This window comes from Phoca vitulina, unplaced genomic scaffold, assembly GCF_004348235.1.
Source record: "Phoca vitulina isolate PV1807 unplaced genomic scaffold, GSC_HSeal_1.0 scaffold4, whole genome shotgun sequence".
In the NCBI taxonomy this organism is placed as follows: Eukaryota; Metazoa; Chordata; class Mammalia; order Carnivora; family Phocidae; genus Phoca; species Phoca vitulina.
The window spans coordinates 15,947,663-15,967,825 of record NW_022589707.1 but is presented as its reverse complement, the minus strand read 5'-3'; the positions used below and the strand labels follow the sequence as shown (position 1 = coordinate 15,967,825).

At 40.3% G+C, this 20,163-nt stretch overlaps 1 protein-coding gene across 3 annotated transcripts in view; it reads left to right on the top strand.

Moving 5' to 3' along the window:
• The window catches only part of STRIP2 (striatin interacting protein 2), a 49,772-nt gene that overhangs the window by 24,464 nt on the left and 5,145 nt on the right, over window positions 1-20,163 (top strand). For all 3 annotated transcript variants that reach the window (XM_032401592.1, XM_032401591.1, XM_032401593.1), the window contains 3 exons: window positions 2,812-2,912; window positions 6,412-6,478; window positions 19,419-19,523. In XM_032401592.1, coding sequence (XP_032257483.1) covers window positions 2,812-2,912; window positions 6,412-6,478; window positions 19,419-19,523 — 273 coding nt within the window. The remainder of the gene's footprint in view (window positions 1-2,811; window positions 2,913-6,411; window positions 6,479-19,418; window positions 19,524-20,163) is intronic.

The following is a 20,163-nucleotide window of genomic DNA, read 5'->3' as shown; positions in this document are numbered from 1 at the left end:
TCTGTGTCCTTTGAACATTATCCAAGGATTGTGGGTAGGAATCCTTGGCTTCTTGGGAATGTGCCCAGCCAGATTTGAAGCAGTGCAAGACAGGATTCAAGCATTCCACAAAAAAAAAGTGAGGAAAAACTATGTAGAAAAACTTTTCTATGTGTGAAGCCCTTTTCTAACATTTGAGATATAATCCTAAATAAGGCACAGTTTTGGCTCCTAAGGACTTTGAAGTCTTGTAAAGGATATGGATATATAAATAGCTAATTATGGAATGGTAAGTGCCTAATACAGGTAAGCACTGGCTGGTAATCCAACCTGCAATGGAGAAGAGGTGACTTCTAACCTGAGTCCTAAAGAAACAGATGTGAGTCAGGATACGGGAGTTGTCAGGGAAGGAAGATAGGAAGCATTTCAAGCAGAAATGTTAATCTATGGAAGTCCAGAGGAGAGAGAGCAAAGTACCTTTGGAAACTGTTTAAATGTTGCTGGAGTTCTCCCTGGGGTAAGGGGAGATGGGGCGGCCTGGTGATACATGGAGCTGGAGAGGACGGGCAGGGAGCAGATCATAATACATATGGTAGTACACAGTTGTTGAGTACTTATAATGTGCCCGGCACTCTCTTAAGTTCATGTGGGATCTCATTTAATTCTCTTAATCCTATGAGGTAGGTCTTATTTTATCCCTGTTTTATAAATGAGGAAACTGAGCGTAAGAAAGGTTAAGAAGCTTCTTCCCCACGAAGGCATTGTTCACCATGCTGAGGAGTTTGGACTTGGGACTGTGGGCATTGCCCAATATCAGGGAACCTGGGGGCAGGGAGTGGATGGTCTCTGTGGTGAGAACCTGGGGAGGAGAGGAGGCTCCTCATGACTGCCCAGTGTCTTTGCCCCATTTTCCTCCTAAGCAGTCAGAACCAAGCTTGCTGCTAGAACAGCAGCTTCTCAGAGTGCACAGAAGCTCCTGCAGGGTCTGTCTCCATACAGGTTTGACTATGTAATCAGGGTATTTCTCCACTCTAGTACATTCAGAGACGTCTTTGGGTATATTATGGGTGTCCTGGGTGCTCGCACTTCTTCTGCCAGTGTTTGCTGAGCAACAGCAGGTCTGGGAGGAGTACGGGTGGGTGGGAGATAGTGTTCCTGGTAGAAAGAACAGAGAACCGTGGATATGTTTTTTCTGTCTGCTTCTCTTGGTGGGCAGTATGTGGATCAACAGCCAGACAGGTGGGTGGCTTGATGGGCCTTGGCAGTGTGTGTCAGTGTCAGTGAAGCCCAACAAGGCTACAGACAAATTTCAAGTTGAAAAACATTTTCCATAACTTCATAGTGGGTATGTATTGGCTGCTCCATCTGGAGCTTTGGAAAATACCCCAGGTCGGCTGCCAGGGAGGAAATATTTGAGCAGAAGAGAGAAATGGGCAGCACAAGCTGACTCCCCACCTCTAACCACACACCCAGGGGCAGAGGGCAGTTTGGCTTGCTGCCATGGCTACTTCTTGGTGATCAGGAAAAGCTAAGGGATTTAAAACACCACAGTTTTCTGCTTTTTCAACCCAGTGTTTGTACTATCCCAGCAGTCTGGGTTCTGGATCTGGAGGCAAACTGTGTCTGATACTCAGTGCATCACAGGCAAAATCCAGGTGTTGCACTCCAGGACACTGCCCACTAGGTCTTCCCAGATACAAACTCCATCCAAATTCAAGAGGGCAAAATGGAACCCCTATTTCTGGTGTTTATCCCATCAAAGAGATCTTGGACTTAGCCCATCAAAGAAATCTTGGACTTATTCTCAGTGTAGTATCTTTTTTTTTTTTAATTTTATTTATTTGTTTGACAGAGAGAGAGAGATCACAAGTAGGCAGACACGCAGGCAGAGGGAGAGGGAGAAGCAGGCTCCCTGCTAAGCAGGGAGCCCGATGCGGGGCTCGATGCCAGGACGGTGGGATCATGACCTGAGCTGAAGGCAGACGCTTAACCAACTGAGCCCCCCAAGGACCCCAGTGCAATATCTGTTGACCGAAGAGCTCTTGTTGATCCATTCATTAAAATACTAATAACGGGGGCGCCTGGGGGGCTCAGTCGGTTAAGCTTCTGCCTTTGGCTCAGGTCATGATCCCAGGGTCCTGGGATCGAGCCCTGCATCGGGCTCCCTGCTCGGCGGGAAGCCTGCTTCTCCCTCTCCCGCTCCCCCTGCCGTGTTCCCTCTCTCTCTCTGTCTCTCTCTGTCAAATAAATAAATAAAATCTTAAAAAAATAAAATAAAATAAAATACTGATAATGTAAGTACAGGGATAATGCAGTGAACCAGACAGACTCATGCTGGAGTCCACATCCCAGTGGTTCAGCTGGTTGCTATGTGCCGTATCCGTCCGGACTGAACGGTGCCAGCAGTTGTTGGGAGTAAGCTGCACCTGTTCCTGCTCTGTCAATCACTGCTGAAACACTATGAACCAGAGGTTTGGTATGGAAGACCGCTCCCTCAGGGAGCCTTCCTTTCTTGTTGAGCTTAGGAACAAATATTGCAGCAATTCCTTCTATTTATCTGGAGTGGGATTTTCTTTCTGCCTTGTTTATGTTTTGTGCTTTTGGTCAGGTGTTTACAACATACACACACTGCAGATTGTCCCCCTCCATGCAGGATGAGCTGGCTGATGATGCTTCTCCCCACTTCTCAGACAGGAGGACTGATAACACAAGTGGACAGTGGATATTCTTAGGAATGGGTATTAGAGTTGTACTTGCCAATCTTATTTTTCATGTGTACTTTCTATTATCCCCCAAATAAGCAGCCCTTTCTGCTTTGATCTTTTAATTCAGTTTGAATATGTATCACAACATTTGGTATTTGCCAACTGCATTCCATTGATCCTGAAGTTCTTCAATCAAAATATCTTGTCCTACATCACTGCCAAAAACAGGTATGGACTCTGGACAGGTTTATTTCAAAGGTCTGTTTTGGGATGGGTTGGGAAATATACATCATCTCTGAGCCTTTCAGTTCTCCTTGTGTCCCTAGTCCTTTCTATCTTAGAGCTGTCACTGTTAAATTTAATTTCCTTGAAGTGTTAATTGATGGGTTGTGTGGTTTGGCTTCTTCACAAAGGTATTTGTATTTTAATAGTTTTGAAAACTAAAAAATGTCACAACTCAAATAAATAAAACTGCAACAATCAAATTTTAGCCCTATGGCAGAAGGATCCAGAAGATGTTTTTTTGTGAAACAGCCTTCTTATCTGGCCAGCCCTGATCTTTATAAATCATAAGTTGTAACAATTATACTACTTTGTAAACTGTAGTGTTATGTAGAATTTGTAACTCAAGGTAATAATGGACCCTTACTTAGATCAGTTTGTAATAAAACAAATATATGGTATTTTATTTAATCTCCTCAGTAATGGTAAGAAATATTACAACAAGTTTTATTCTCACTTCACCAATTAGTAAACAAATTCAGGGAGGTTAATTGACTTGCTCAAGATTAACATGCTAGTGAGACGACTTAAGTAAGAGGCAGGATCAAAACACAGATTGTTTTCTGGTCACAATTACTATGAATACAAATTGCTTTTCACTCCTCCAGCCAACTGGGGACTTGGGAGTTACAGAGTAAATCCTTGTTTTTTAGTTTGCTACTTCCACAAGAACTAGAAGCATGTTAACTAGAGTTTACCAGAGGCAGAGTTCCTAAAGTAGAAGGAGGCTGATCTGATTACTTGGGGTGACTAGAGAGGGCCAGGAGATGGTGCCTCAGTCTCATACTGCCTAAAAGTTCACCATGGAGAGGCAGCCTACTTATATGTAGTTTAAAATACAGAGGCACCTGCGTGACTCAGTCGGTTGAGTGTCCGACTTTTGATTTCAGCTCAGGTCATGAGCTCAGCGTCCTGGGATGGAGCCCTGCATTGGGCTCCTCACTCAGCAGGGAGTCTGCTGGAGATTCTTTCTCTCCCTCTCCCTCCACTTGCTCTCTCTCTCTCAAATAAAAAAAATTTTTAAGCTTTTATTCATTTATTTGAGAGAGAGAGCACAAGCAGGGGAAGGAGCAGAGGGAGAGGGAGAAGCAGGCTCCCAGCTGAGCAAGGAGCCCCATGAGGGGCTTGATCCCAGGACCCTAGGATCATGACCTGAGCCGAAGGCAGATGTATAACCGACTGAGCCACCCAGGTGCCCCTAAATAATCTTTAAAAAATAAAATAAAGTGCACATACACACATGGAACTTGAAGTCATGAGACCTGCCATTTGCTAGCTATGTAATCTCAAGTAAGGACTCTGGTTTTTTTGAGCCACACTATTTTTATCTTAAAATTAAAATAATACATTTCCTGGGACGGCTGGGTGGCTCAGTCGTTAAGTGTCTGCCTTCGGCTCAGGTCATGATCCCAGGGTCCTGGGATCGAGTCCCACATCGGGCTCCCTGCTCAGCAGGGAGTCTGCTTCTCCCTCTCCCTCTGCTGCTCCCCCTGCTTGTGCTCGCTCTCTCTCTCTCTGACAAATAAATAAATAAAAATCTTTCAAAAAATAAAATAAAATAAAAATAATACATTTCCTGACTATATCATAGAGCTTTTATATAAGTATCAGTTAAGATAAACATATGAGAGTCCTGTTCCACATTTCCAGTTAGAGATCCACCCCTGGATCAATCAAGTATGGCCAGGGTTCACGAACTAAATACCCATCCTCCACCATGGGCCTGGAAGGGGAGGAGTAAATAATCTGATAGGTGTCCACTAGGTTCTCTTTGGAATTGGAAGAGTGGTAGTGCCAGACGACATCATTAACTGAGTTTGGCCTGGATGAGATGGTTCTCTGCACCACCTGCAAGCTTTACTGCGGCATAATCCCTGAGGACTTGGAGCACCCATGGCCCCTTATTGCACACTTTGCTCATGGCTCTTATAATCTAGATAGATATTCCAGAAATTTGTAACCTTATTTTTCGCCCCCCTAGGCTAGAATTCAGTTCACAGAGGATGGAACAAATCTATCTTTGATTTCCTGCCCCCGTTTCCTGGTTGCCAGCATCTACTTTGCCATGGGGCTTTGTGGGAGGTGGGTAGATAAGTGGATAAGCCAGCCAAGAATGTTTATACCAATGGAGCAGTAAGTACAGAACTGGCAGCCCTGGGAGAATCCAGTAGAGTGAATTAAGATGATGAGCAATGTTATAGGTAGATCCACTGCCGTCTCTTCTCCTACCTTGGTTCCCCTAGGTTATCATTGTGGATTTCTTGGACAAAGGTAAACATTTCTAGGTAAATAAATTGTTGCCTTTTGCTTGGATAGAGTTTTGACTTTAGAAATGTAGAGGCAGGTCCAAGAAACCCCATACTCCTCTTTATGGCCCTTGCTTTGCCAACATCCTTGATCCAGTTCAGATAGGTTGGTTATAAACCTTATGGAATGTCAGAATCAGAAGGAGCATTAGAGATGAGCTAAATTCTGCATTGTACCAATGAAAAAGAAAAGGAAAGAAAGAACTGTAATTTTGAGTAACTATGTCCCTGTCATAATGCAGTGCCTCATTTCCCCTACCTACTCATGCCTGCTTCCCTGGGCTCACCACAGAGCCTCCAGCTCCCTTATAGTCCCCCACTGTCAGTTCTGGGGGCAGATGCTGTTACCATTCCTTTTTTTTTTTTTTTTTTTTTAAGAGAGAGAGAACATGCATGAGTGCAACCAGGGGCGGGGAGGGGTGGGCAGAGGGAGAGAGAGAGAGAATCTTAAGCAGGTTCCATGCCCACCACAGAGCCCAACGTGGGACTTGATCTCATGACCCTGAAATCATGACCTGAGGCGAGATCGAGATGGACTGGACGCTTAACTGACGGAGCCACCCAGATGCCCCAATGCTATTACCATTCTTGAGCTACTAGATTGGCCCTGCTGTAGGAAGCTGCCTCTGTCTTAAGCTTCCTTCAAGAATGTCTTCCGTGATCATTTCCCAGAGCTCCTGGCTTTCAGAAACATTTGGTAAAGGACATAGGAAAGGTCTTCATTTCATCCTCATGTCCACAGACTGTTACTAAGTGGGTTAAGTTTGGGCAGCATCTCTGGGAACACAGTTCACACATATACACAAGCATACATTTAAATGCAAAAACAGAAGTGCACCTGTGTCCGAACTCTTTAAAGAAGAAAGGAGAGAGGTGGCTATACCAGGGGCTCTCCTGCTGCTTTCTTTTGCATCTGCTAGATGGGGGCTGGCCTGAAGGAACTCTGTGGGTTCCTCTCATGACTGTGAGGAGAGGAGACTGGAGCTGGAGTTGCCTGGCACCACAACCCTCAGTTTCAGCTGAGGTCACTAAGCAATTTGGGAAATAGATGGGGCCTGCTGGAGAGAAATAATTCCTGCCATTTCAGATACTGCCATTTCCATTTCCCTAAAGCCTGCCCCTTTCTTTGCATTTTGCAGCATCTCGGTCCTGGATTACCCTTGCTGTACCATCCAGGATTTGCCGGAGCTTACTACAGAGAGTCTGGTAAGCAGAGGGGCACTTGGTAGCTTTTGAAATTGCCAGATGGCAGCGGCTGGTATTTGCTCTTCCATTTCTTCTCCAGCCTTCTAATGCCCTGGTTTGGGAGTCTCACATCAATAAAGGCATATTGGCAAGAGCACAGAGGCAGTGGGTGTTTAGAGCTGCTGACCCAGTTGAGAAAAATTTGGGAAAACTGAGCATAGCAATTTGCAGAGAAGAGAACAGGGTCAGTGACAAACACTAAGGAGGAGAGGGAATTTAGAAAGATAATGGGACTGAAATTGAATGTGAACATCTGTGCTAAATGGCAGAAGAAGCTCCACTGGTCTATTCCAAACAACGATCTGTCTCCTTTCCGCTATGCTATAGGCTATTCACTTTTCATTTTCATATAGATTATAAAACCCAGGAGTGTGTACTTCAGAAAATATCTTACCTAGGTCTCTTTAAGCCAGAAGTTGGTAACAGCCACAGAATGACCCAGAAATTTCTTCATCCTGGAAACAACTTTAGGCAAATCAGAAAAGTCCCTCAGAATTACTTTGAATTTCATGAAACTAACTGATCAACAGCATACTGAAGATCAACTGTCTGCCTCCTTAGATATATGCTCAAGTCCACACCCTCACCCTGTTGCCTTGTACTTGGATATCTGTATCTGTTCCTCCATTTGACTGAAAACTACTTGAAGGAAGAGATGGTATCATCAATTTTATATCCCCAGAGTCTAGCACTATGTTTGGTACATGAAAGGAGCTCAAGTACTAAATGACTGGGTGGTCGCACCCATGTGTCCCACAGCCCTTTGCCCCCCAACTTTAATACCTGTGAAATGTTGCATCAGGAAAGTGTATTAGGCACAAATAGAATGATACCTTCTATGGTACAGGTTTTATAGAACCATAGGATTCTTGGCTGGAGGGGACCTGAGAGCCATTTAGCCCAATCCCCTATTTCAAAGATGAGAAACCAGAAGGCCCAATGGATGAAGTGAATTGTCATGGTCCACTCCTCATAAATGATAGATCCTGAGTTAGAAAAAGACCCATGTTCTAAGATATTAAGTCTAGCACCCTTTTTAGCATCAGGGCAGAGATTTCCTATCTCACTTAGATGTAGCCTCAGTGGCCAAGGAAGCTGGGAACTTCTTATCCCTGCAGAGAGAAGTAATAAGTTGTCTAATAACCCTGTTTATGCACATGATGTTATTCAGTCTTTAAAATAACTGTATAAGCTTGGTATTACTGTTTTATAGATGGAGAAGTTAACTGCCAAAACCTTACAGTTGAAAGTAGCAGAGCCAGGGTGGAGACTTACATCCCTGCCATTCAGAGTTAGAATGAAGAATGCACTTTCTCACAGAAAACAGTGGTGAACAGCATTAAAATGCTACTATTAGTTGGGTATTTCAAAACGTAAAGTTAGCTTTTATGGTTGAAATCTATTTCCTGATACAGTATGTTCTCTTTTCTCAATCCCATATGTAGGAAATTGTTGGGAACTATACCTTCAAATCTCTTCTGATTTACCTTTGGGGATATGAACATAAAATTATTGAAATAATTGTTATGCCTCTGAGAAGATTTTATTGTTATCCTTGAGCAGGTGAAAGCACTTACCTATTCTAAATAAGAAACCTATTGGTGCTGGGTGTTCTTCTCCTTTCTGCAAAGCAACAGTGGCACCTGGTGGTTTCATTTGGTAACTACAGATTTTTGTTGTTGGCTTAAATTTACCGTGTAAGTACTTCCCCTGAGCCTAATCATGGGCTTAAGTAACTAGCAAGTTTACTCCACAAAGGTCCTCAGTATAATGGTTTGTTTATCTAAACTGATGGCTTCTGTACTCAGAGAAGACTAATGTTTATATGAGTAAAATGCATCTCTTTTCCAGGCTCAGTAAATTAATTGTAAACAGAAAATATTCTGGCTTTTATAAATGTGGAGGGTTTTCTTTAAATAATATTTCAAGGTTTTTTTCCTGGTTATAAAATCAGTATATACTATTGCAGAAAATTGGATAAATACAGGAAAATATGGGGAAGAAAACAAAAATACCTTAATTATACTACCTACATGTAACAACTGTTAATATTTTCCTATAATCACCATATATATGTACATATTAATTCATATATGTACACACATACATTATTTAAGAAAATAAGGACTTTGTATGTGTCAGTTCACATAATAAAATTTAAATGTTCACAATGTGACTTTGAACATATTTGAAAACATGACTTTTAATAGCTACACATAATATTCTCCTTAATTTTTAAAAATGATTGCTCTCTACTAATGTTGGGCATTTATTTCAATATTCTCTGTGTAACTCCAAATTCTAAAGTCTTCCCATTTTGTCAAAATACTTAGCTCTACAATAGGCCATCCTTACCCATGTACTGAGAAGTTTCCCTACCCACCTGTTATAGGAAGGCTTACAATTTCTGTATCTCCAAATGTCTATATTCAAATTCAATCCACTAAAGTAGGAAAACATTAAATTCCAAATATGAGGGAAGGATAGTGAATGTATGGTTGTGTGGAAGATAGATATGGTCTTTGGAAGAAGGTTGCTAGAAAAGTCAGTGGATATGGCTTCAACAAGTATTGTAGAATGCTCAGCATTTTGATGGTTTTTTAGGGCAGTGGTATAAAAAGTAGGGTGTGCAAGATAATGCTTTGGGGGATGGAATATTTTGATCTTTTGTATGTATCAATATCCTTTTTACTTTCTATATTTATGTGTATATTAGAACATACGTAATATCATTACAATAATGCTTTTTTTTTTTAAAGATTTTATTTATTTATTTAATTGACAGGGAGAGAGAGAGAGAGACAGCGTGAGAGGGAACACAAGCAGGGAGAGTGAGAGAGGAAGAAGCAGGCTTCTGGCCGAGCAGGGAGCCCGATGCGGGGCTCGATCCCAGAACCCTGGGATCATGACCTGAGCTGAAGGCAGTCGCTTAACCAACTGAGCCACCCAGGCGCCCCTACAATAATGCATTTCTAACTTAGAAGTAAATGTGTATATTTAGGTGTACAACAAAAATTATTTACTGAGAGATATGTGCAATAAAAAAAATTTTTTAGAAACCACTACTTTAGAGTATGTTGAAATGAGGGTAAGGTTGTAGGTCTGCTTGCTTTGGGGGCCTATTGGTCCTAAAGAGAAATCATACAGATTACACCCCATCCTCCTTTCCTCTCCTATCTTACAGAGATTCGGACCAAAAAAAATGTGGAAAGTTCTGTGTAAATCTGTTGTCACTGCTGCAAAGCCAGCCCAGAGTTCAAAATGCTTGTTTTTTACTGCAGAATGTGATTTGGTAACAGTAGCTTCACATACAAAGAAGGGCATATTTTGAACAATGTAGATGCTCAAGTAGGCCTATAAATTAAGAATGGAGGAATGAGAAAAAGTAGTATTTATGGAATCACTGAGTGTCAGAGCTAGAAGTTTCTTAGTATCTTGCCGAATCCCATCCTTTACTGATGAGGAAATGGGTAGAGTGGTGAAGTGTTGTCCAAAGCCTTATAGCTGGGTAAGAGCCAAAACAATGCATCAGAATTTGCATGACCTAGCCATTTGCAAAGAAACATTTGGCATTTCCTTTTAGATATATGCAAGTGAAATTATTAAGTTAATTTTTAAAAGGCAGTTCATTGCAAAATTCCTCAAATTTGGGTTTGATTTATATTCAGGAAGACCTATAAAAACACGTATTGCTTAAATTTACGTACCTGATCCTTTCATCGATCCTTATTAAATTTTGTTTTTATAACTTCCTAATCCAGATATTTTTGGATATCCCAGAAAACTTTTGTCATTCTTGTTTTGGTTTTTGTTTTCTTATTGGAATATAATCATGTTCAAGTATTAAGGTCTCTAGCATTCATTTCAGGCATTATTTAACCAATGATTTTATGACCTTATTAAATAAAGTCTTCTGACATTCACCATCACTATTTAAAACCAATATTGCCTTTAGCATTATTGTTTTTCTCTTCTAGATATAATGTGAACACATAAGGTATTTATCCATGTTCTACGACATATGTCTATATATAGGAAGGACCATGGATAAATGTTTTTTAACATTTTATCAGTTTTTCTGTTAAGTCACCATTTCTGTAATGGGTACTAGAGGAGATTAGAGTCTCTGGAATTCTTTTTTTTTTTTAAGATTTATTTATTTGAGAGAGAGAGCGCACGTGCACACGCTGGCACATGCAAGTGAAAAGAAGAGCAGAGAGGGACAGAGAGAATCTCAAGCAGGCTCCATGCTGAGCACAAAGCCTGATGCGGGGCTCTATCTCACAAGACTGAGATCACTACCTGAACGGAAACCAAGAGTTGGACTCACTCAACCGACTGCCCCACCCAGTCGCCCCTCTGGAATGATTTTTCAAACTCACATGCCCAGATCCCTCTCCAGGGCACAAAGAGTTTGTCAAAACTCCCCAGATGATTTTGAGATTTTCTCTTCTCCTTCCTCCTTTTTTACTCACACCCCTTAAGAATTATAGCTCTCTTTTATGATATCTGGGCCCTTAATCTAGCAGTAACTTAATTGTCAGAAATCCATATGATAAGGGAATTATTCTATAATGATTTGGGAAAAGAAAGTTTAAGCTAGAAATATGAATTCATTTTCAGTTGTGTCAACCATAATAATGGAATGAATCAAAAGAATCATTTACCAAGAAGTGGTTATTATTGTGAATTTTCAATCAGTAAGTGTTAAAACCTAGCAAATGTTTTTTCAAATAGGTTCAAATAAATGCAGGGCTGACATGGCATGAAAATCTGAAGCCTAAAGCAAAGAAATAGACTAGTTTGTAAGTATAGAAAAAGCAGGGGCACCTGGGTGGCTCAGTCGTTAAGCATCTGCCTTCCGCTCAGGTCATGATCCCAGGGTCCTGGGATCGAGCCCCGCAATGGGCTCCCTGCTCGGTGGGAAGCCTGCTTCTCCCTCTCCCACTCCCCTTGCTTGTGTTCCTGCTCTTGCTATCTCTCTCTCTCTCTGTGTCAAATAAATAAATAAAATCTTTAAAAAAAAAATATAGAAAAAGCAGACAGAACTACAGCTCTAAGTTATCTTGAGCAAGTTTCCTGTAGGCTATAGGAGTTCCACATACAAAAGGAAGAGGTTGGGCCATCAGATGAGCATAAACTTTTCCAAAACTCCTGTGGATTCATTATATAACAACCAAGCTAATATTAGTAATTCTGATTTTCAGTGAAGAGCTGGTTTTCTTTCTTTTTTTTTTAAATATTATTATGTTATGTTAGTCACCATGCAATACATCATTGGTTTTTGATGTGGTGATCCATGATCCATTGTTTTCGTATAACACCCAGTGCTCCATGCAGTACATGCCCTCCTTAATACCCATCACCGGGCTAACCCATCCCCCCTCCCCCCTCCCCTCTAAAACCCTGTTTGTTTCTCAGAGTCCATAGTCTCTCATGGTTCATCTCTCCCTCCAATCCCCCCCCCATTTTTCCCTTCCTTCTTCTAATGTCCTCCATGCTATTCCTTATGTTCCACAAATAAGTGAAACCATATGATAATTAACTTTCTCTGCTTGACTTATTTCACTTAACATAATCTCCTCCAGTCCCATCCATGTTGATGTAAAAGTTGGGTATTCATCCTTTCTGATAGCTGAGTAATATTCCATTGTATATATGGACCACATCTTCTTTATCCATTCATCTGTTGAAGGGCATCTCAGCTCTTTCCACAGTTTGGCTATTGCGGACATTGCTGCTATGAACATTGGGGTGCATATGGCCCTTCTTTTCACTACATCTGCGTCTTTGGAGTAAATACCCAGGAGTGCAATTGCTGGGTCATAGGGTAGCTCTATTTTTAAGTTTTTGAGGAACCTCCACACTGTTTTCCAAAGTGGCTGTACCAACTTGCATTCCCACCAACAGTGTAAGAGGGTTCCCCTTTCTCCACAACCTCTCCAACATTTGTTGTTTCTTTCCCTGTCCATTTTTGCCATTCTAACTGGTGTAAGGTGGTATCTCAATGTGGTTTTGATTTGGATTTCCCTGATGGCTAATGATGATGAACACTTTTTCATGTGTCTGTTAGCCATTTGTATGTCTTCTTCAGAGAAGTGTCTTTTCATATCTTCTGCCCACTTTTTGACTTGATTATTTGTTTTTTGGGTGTTGAGTTTGAGAAGTTCTTTATAGATCTTGGATACCAGCCCTTTATCTGTAGTGTCATTTGCAAATATCTTCTCCCATTCTGTGGGTTGCCTCTTTGTTTTGTTGACTGTTTCCTTTGCTGTGCAGAAGCTTTTTCTTGATGAAGTCCCAAAAGTTCACTTTTGCTTTTGTTTCACTAGCTTTTGGAGATGTATCTTGAAAGAAGTTGCTGTGGGCGATGTCAAAGAGGTTACTGCCTATGTTCTCCTCTAGGATTTTGATGGATTCCTGTCTCACATTGAGGTCTTTCATCCACTTTGAGTTTATCTTTGTGAATGGTGTTAGAAGAATGGTCGAGTTTCATTCTTCTGCATGTGGCTGTCCAATTTTCCCAGCACCATTTATTGAAGAGATTGTTTTTTTTCCATTGCATGTTTTTTCCTGCTTTGTCAAAGATTATTTGACCATAGATTTGAGGGTCCATATTTGGGTTCTCTATTCTGTTCCATTGGTCTATATGTCTGTTTTTGTGCCAGTACCAGGCTGTCTTGGTGATCACAGCTTTGTAATATAGCTTGAAATCAGGCAACGTGATGCCCCCAGCTTTGTTTTTCTTTTTCAACATTTCCTTGGCGATTCGGGGTCTTTTCTGATTCCATACAAATTTTAGGATTGTTTGTTCCAGCACTTTGAAAAATGTCATTGGAATTTTGATCGGATGGTATTGAGTATAGATTGCTCTGGGTAGCATAGACATTTTAACAATGTTTATTCTTCCGATCCATGAGCATGGAATATTTTTCCATCTTTTTGTGTCTTCTTCAATTTCTTTCATGAGTGTTTTGTAGTTCCTAGAGTATAGATCCTTTACCTCTTTGGTTAGGTTTATTCCGAGGTATCTTATGGTTTTTGGTGCTATTGTAAATGGAATTGTTTCTCTAATTTCTCTTTCTACAGTTGCGTTGTTAGTGTATAAGAGAGCAACTGATTTCTGTGCATTGATTTTGTATCCTGCCACATTACTGAATTGCTGTATGAGTTCTAGTAATTTGGGGGTGGAGTCTTTTGGGTTTTCCACATAAAGTATCATGTTGTCTGCGAAAAAAGAGAGTTTGACTTCTTCTTTGCCAATTTGAATACCTTTTATTTCTTTTTGTTGTCTGATTGCTGTTAAGAGCTGGTTTTCAATCTGAAAATAATAATCATCACTAGGAACTCTAATAAGCCAAGAAGGTTTGAGATGTATTAGACTTAACACTTAGCAGCACTTCTTTATTTTTTTTAAGTTTTTATTTATTTAAGTAATCTCTACCCCCAACGTGGGGCTGGAACTCAGGACTCTGAGATCAAGAATCGCATGCTCTTCTGACTGAGCCAGCCAGGCACCCCTAGAAACACTTCTTTAAAGGTTCAGTCTGATCATGAGCTGACCAAAATCAGTCAGATGCTCCCCTTTAATACAGGAACCCTCACTATTTTTGTTATTGTTTCTGGAAACTGTTATCTTCTGCTTGTTTGAAATAACAATTGTAATAGGACATAAGAAAGAGCTTCTTTACCATTAGATCTTGAAGAAGCTGAGAAAGCAGGGGATCAAACCGAATTTTCTCTCAGAATCATCTTCTGTGTTAGGATTCCAAGAGTGCAATAGAAGTTGAACAGTAAATAAAAACAGAGTATTATAAATCAGTGAATTACTGGAGATAGAGGTTCAGGCCCTGGTTGGGCACTTACATGACCTGAAGCAAGCCCTTCCTTTCCCTGAGCCTTAGGTTTTGCTTCTGTGGATGACAGAATTGGACTAGACTTAGTCAAGTCTAAAAGCTAAGTCTCTTCTAGTGCTCAGATTCTAACCAATCTGATTTCCTCTGTACAAAAGGAAGAAACACTCTGTTCTTTCAGCAGTCATTTGAGTTATTATCCACATAACTGGCGTAAGCCTCCGTTTTTATTTGGCTTGGCTCACTCAGCTGGGCTAAGATGGATCTTGAGAACAGAACCCTTGTGGTGCCTTAGAGATGCTATGAAAGGATAGGATGTGATCCCTGAACTGAATATTTAGACACAAGGTGTATGTAAAGAATTTTTTTAAGTTTTTAATTTTAATCCCAGTATAGTTAACATGCCATGTCATATTCGTTTCACGTATACAATATAGTGATTCAGCAATTCTATACATTACTCAGTGCTAATCAGAAGTGTACTCTTTTTTTTTTTTAAAGATTTTATTTATTTGAGAGAGAAAGAATGAGAGAGAGAGAGCGCACATGAGAGGGGGGAGGGTCAGAGGGAGAAGCAGACTCCCTGCTGAGCAGGGAGCCCAATGCCGGACTCAATCCTGGGATTCCAGGATCATGACCTGAGCCGAAGGCAGTCGCTTAACCAACTGAGCCACCCAGGCACCCATAAGTGTACTCTTTAATCCCCATCGTCTATTTCCCCCATCCACCGCCCCTCTGGTAACCATCAGTTTGTTCTCTATAGTTAAGAGTCTGTTTCTTGGTTTGTCTTTTCTTTGTTCATTTGTTTTGTTTCTTAAATTCCACATGAGTGAAATCATATGGTATTTCTCTTTCTCTGACTGACTTATTTCACTTAGCATTATACTCTCTAACTCCATCCATGTTGTTGCAAAAGGCAAGATTTTATTCTTTATTATGACTAAAAAATATTCCATTGTATTTATATACCACATCTTCTTTATCCATTCGTCTATCAGTGCACACTTGGGCTGCTTCCATAGCTTGGCTATTGTAAATAATGCTGCAATAAACATAGGGGTGCATGCATCCCTTTGAATTAGGGTTTTTGTATTTTTTGGGGGTAAATGCCAAGTAGTGCAATTACTGGATCATAGGGTAGTTCTATTTTTAACTTTTTGAAGAACCAGTTTGCATTCCCACCAACAGTGCAAGAGAGTTCCTTTTTCTCCAAGTACTCACCAATATTTGTCATTTCCTGTGTTTTTTATTTTAGCCATTCTGACTGGTGTGAGGTAATATCTCATTGTAGTTTTGATTTGCATTTCCCTGGTGATTAGTGACATCGAACATCTTTTCATGTGTCTGTTGGCCATCTGGATGTCTTCTTTGGAGAAATGTCTGTTCATGTCTTCTGCCCATTTTTTAATTGGATTATTTGTTTTTTGGGTGTTGTATCAGTTCTTTATATATTTTAGATACTAACCCTTTGTGGGATATGTCATTTGCAAATATCTTCTCCCATTCCATAGGTTGCCTTTTAGTTTTGATTGTTTCCTTTGTTGTGCAGAAGATTTTATTTTGATGTAGTCCCAATAATTTATTTTTGCTTTTATTTCCCTTGCCTCAGGAGACATATCTAGAAAGATGTTGCTATGGCCTGATGTCAGAGAAATTACTGCCTGTGCTCTCTTCTAGGATTTTTATGGTTTCAGGTCTCACATGTAGGTCTTTTATCCATTTTGAGTTTATTTTTGTGTATGGTGAAAGAAGGTGGTCCAGTTTCATTCTTTTGCATGTAGCTGTCCAGTTTTCCCAACACCATTTGTTGAGGAGACTTTTTCCCAATGTATATTCTTTCCTCCTTTGTCAAAGATTAATTGACCATATAATTATGGATTTATTTATGGGTTTTCTCTTCTGTTCTATTGATATATATGTCTGTTTTGTGCCAGAACCATATTGTTTTGCTTACTACAGTTTTGTAATAGAACTTGAAGTCTGGAATTGTGATACCCCCAGTTTTGTCTTTCTTTTTCAAAATGTCTTTACTATTCAGGGTCTTTTGTGGTTTCATATAAATTTTAATATTATTTGCTCTAGTTCTGTGAAAAATGCTGTTGGTTTTTTGATATGGATTGCATTAAATTTGTAGATTGCTTTGGGTAATATAGACATTTTAATAATATTCTTTCAATCCATGAGCATGGAATGCCTTTCCCTTTCTTTGTGTCCTCTTTAATTCTTTCATCATTGTTTTATAGTTTCCAGAGTACAGGTCTTTCATCTCTTTGGTTAAGTTTATTCATAGGTATTTTATTATTTTTGGTGCAGTTGTAAATGGGATTGTTTTTGTAAACAAATGTTTATGTATGCAAGTGGAACATGGGCAAATGTTTTCTTCTTTCAACTTGCACTGGTAGAAAGTGAGTAAAGGTCTTGCTTTGGATAGTGTAAAGTATCAGACACAAGAGAATATGGCCAAATGCTGCTGTTCACAAGATATATCCCCCCACAAAAGTTTACATTTTACTCAATATGCTGAGTCCTGCCCTCCCCAAAAAAGAGAAAGCAGGCAATTTGCCTTAAATGAACATAAACAAATAAACAAAAAACCCCTCAAGTCTGGCAAATCTGAAAAGGCACCCCATGGACCTAAAGGTCTGCTGGAAAATGATTATGTGTTGGGTTGGAAGAAGGCAGAAGGCTTGAGCAGGGCTCCATGTAGAGCACGTTGCTGCAAACTGACAACAAGCCTGGGATCCGCTATCCTGAGACAGCCATGGACAAGCATGTGTTCTGTCAGTGCCCACTTCAGGCAACATCTGGTGATGTGGGAAGTGGGGCTAGTTTTAGTTGGTAGGGAAGCATTATCAGAAAAAAAAAAAGAGAGCAAGGCCCTGGGCACATGAGACTATCTTCGGGAGGGAACTAGGGTGTTTTTCCTAGGACTCCTGAGACTGAGCTTTGAGGAAAAAGCCACCACGATCATCTAACATTCACTTAAAACTTCACTTTTGAATCAATTGGAGAAAGTTGAGATAAATCACAGTACTATTAAATGATCAGAGGTGAAAGGATCTTAAAGATGATCTAATTCAACCTCTTACAAGAAACAGAGAAATGACTTATCTACCATCATACAACCAGGGTCAAAGCCATAATCCAGGTTTCCTAGTGTCTACTCCAGTGCTGCTTCTACAAGCCACACCCCTACTCCCATTTTTTTGTTTTGTTTTGTTTTTTGTTTTAAGGTGAGCTCTACACCCAACATGCAGCTTGAACTCAGACCCTGAGATCAAGAGTCGCATGCTCTACCGACTGAGCCAGGAGACATCCTTCCCATGTTATTTTTTGAGGTGCTAAGGAATGCAAGGCTCTCTCTGCTGCTATTATATTAAAAATCAGGATAAAGGAAGCTCACAGTGGAGATATACATAGCCTCCCCCATATGTTCTCTGTTTCCCCTGCTTCTTTAAAAAAAATAAACATTTAAAAGCCCATTCTGGGCGCCTGGGTGGCTCAGTTGGTTAAGCGACTGCCTTCAGCTCAGGTCATGATCCTGGAGTCCCGGAATCGAGTCCCACATTGGACTCCCTGCTCAGTAGGGGGTCTGCTTCTCCCTCTGATCCCCTTCCCTCTTGTGCTCTCTGTCTCTCATTCTCTCTCTCAAATAAATAAATAAAATCTTTAAAAAATAAAAAAATAAAAAAAATAAAAGTCCATTCCTCTGTTAGCCACACAAGATGGAACATCTGTAGAACCTATCTGTAGAACCTATCTCTTTTGGGCAAGCTGACTAGCTGATGCACTAGAGTGGAAACTCCCATGGAAATTTCTCTTAGAAGGAAACAGATGGTTCTCTGGGGACTAGTTCTAAACACAATATTGAACATTTACTACAGAAAGGAGAACATTTTTTCTAATAATATTTCTAAAAAGTTTCCCTGAAACTTTTTTACCTTTAGTCTTATTTATTTCTTAGTAGAGCCTAATACTCTCAAAAATCCTGGATGTTCATTCCACATTAGATGTAGGTCTGTCTTGCTTGCTTTGGATTAATTTGATTTGGGAAAGGAGGGGGTAATTTTCCATTCTTCAGACAACAGCTCACTTCTACACATTGTCTCCTACTCTTACATCCTCCTATCAAATTGTAGGCATGAGGAACTTCCAAGATGTTAATTTGTTCACCATGCATGCTCATTGATTTATATAGCTTCTGACTTCAGTATATTTACAGGCCCCCAAATCCAGAAGGGCTCTTATTTTTGTCCCTGAAAGATGTTTCTGTGAGTAGATACCTGTTTCTAAACTGACATCCATCTGTTATCTCTGGTTGGGTGCTCACAAGCTATCAATAAACATACAAGAAAAACACCTGGTTAGAATTTACCATCTGCCATTTTTGCTTCCACGCTGGAGAATTAGGCAGTTTACTGCAATAGGGTTTGATAAAGGAGGGTGGAGGATGATTTAAAAAATTCAATCATAATGAGTATCAGATCCATCCAACATAGTTTGAAATCTACCAGAACAGGGGCACCTGGCTGGCTCAATCAGCAGAGCATGTGACTGGATCTCAGGGTCGTGAGTTCAAGCCCCACGTTGGGTGTAGAGCCTACTTAAGAGAGGGAGGAAGGAAAGGAAAGGAAAGAAAGGAAGGGAAGGGAAGGGAAGGGAAAGGATCTACCAGAATAACTCCTAGCAGTTACAAACACAGCTTATATAAGTACAAGCTATATGGGGGTAAAATTCTATCACCTCTTTTCTGATTCTAAAGCAGGAACTTACACAAGAAGGCTTGCTTGAGTGAAGTTCCTATGTTCATGTATCCTCTTTCTAATCAGTACTTGCTCTAGGTGCAGCCATCCAGGGTTGGCAGCTGTGTGTTTTCATATGAAGAATATTGCATGCTTTGAGACCTTAGTGTGTGAAGAGCAGAATGGTGAGGAGGTAGCATTTCATAAGGAAGGCCTCACCTAAACTGACCAGTGGTGACTTCCAGGCTTCTGTGGGAATGAAAGCCTTATAGGTGTTGAGGTAATGGTGGGCCTGCCTTATTACAGGAAGCTGGAGACAACAACCAGTTCTGTTGGAGGAACCTCTTTTCCTGCATTAACCTTCTGAGGCTGCTCAATAAACTGACCAAATGGAAGCATTCCAGAACCATGGTGAGTGGGGCTTCAGATCATAGAGGTGTCCATCTGACTGAATTTTTTTAATCTTAAATATTTATGGACTTCCTGCTTTGTGAGCTCTATAGATAGACAATGAATGCTACATAAGGTGAACACCTAATTCTGGGTATTTAATCTATATGAGATAATTATTCACCAGTCCATTTCTTTACAAGGAGCTGAATATGGACCCTCCCCCAGGGCCGCTCTGGTTGGAAAGTTAGCATTGTTGTTTGGATTACAAACACACATCCCAAATGATGCAAGTCTAAGATTATTCATTGCAGCATGAATCATGAACGATTGGAAACAATCTAAAGCCTGTTAATACAGGACCAACTGGTTAAATAATTTTGGTACATCCTTATAATAGAATATTATACAACCATTAAAAAGAATGAGGCAGGAAAAAAAAGGAATGAGGCAGTTCTATATTGATACGGAATAATTTTTAAGATATATTGTTAAATAAAAAGCAAGGTATGGAACAATGTGACAGGATATGTAGTTGGCTGTGTTTTTCGTTAATAAAAATAATATATGTGTATATAGAATTATGTATCCAGAAGATACATAAGAAACTGATAACAGTAGAAATGGGATGTGTGTTTGACATAATTATTTTGCTCTTTAT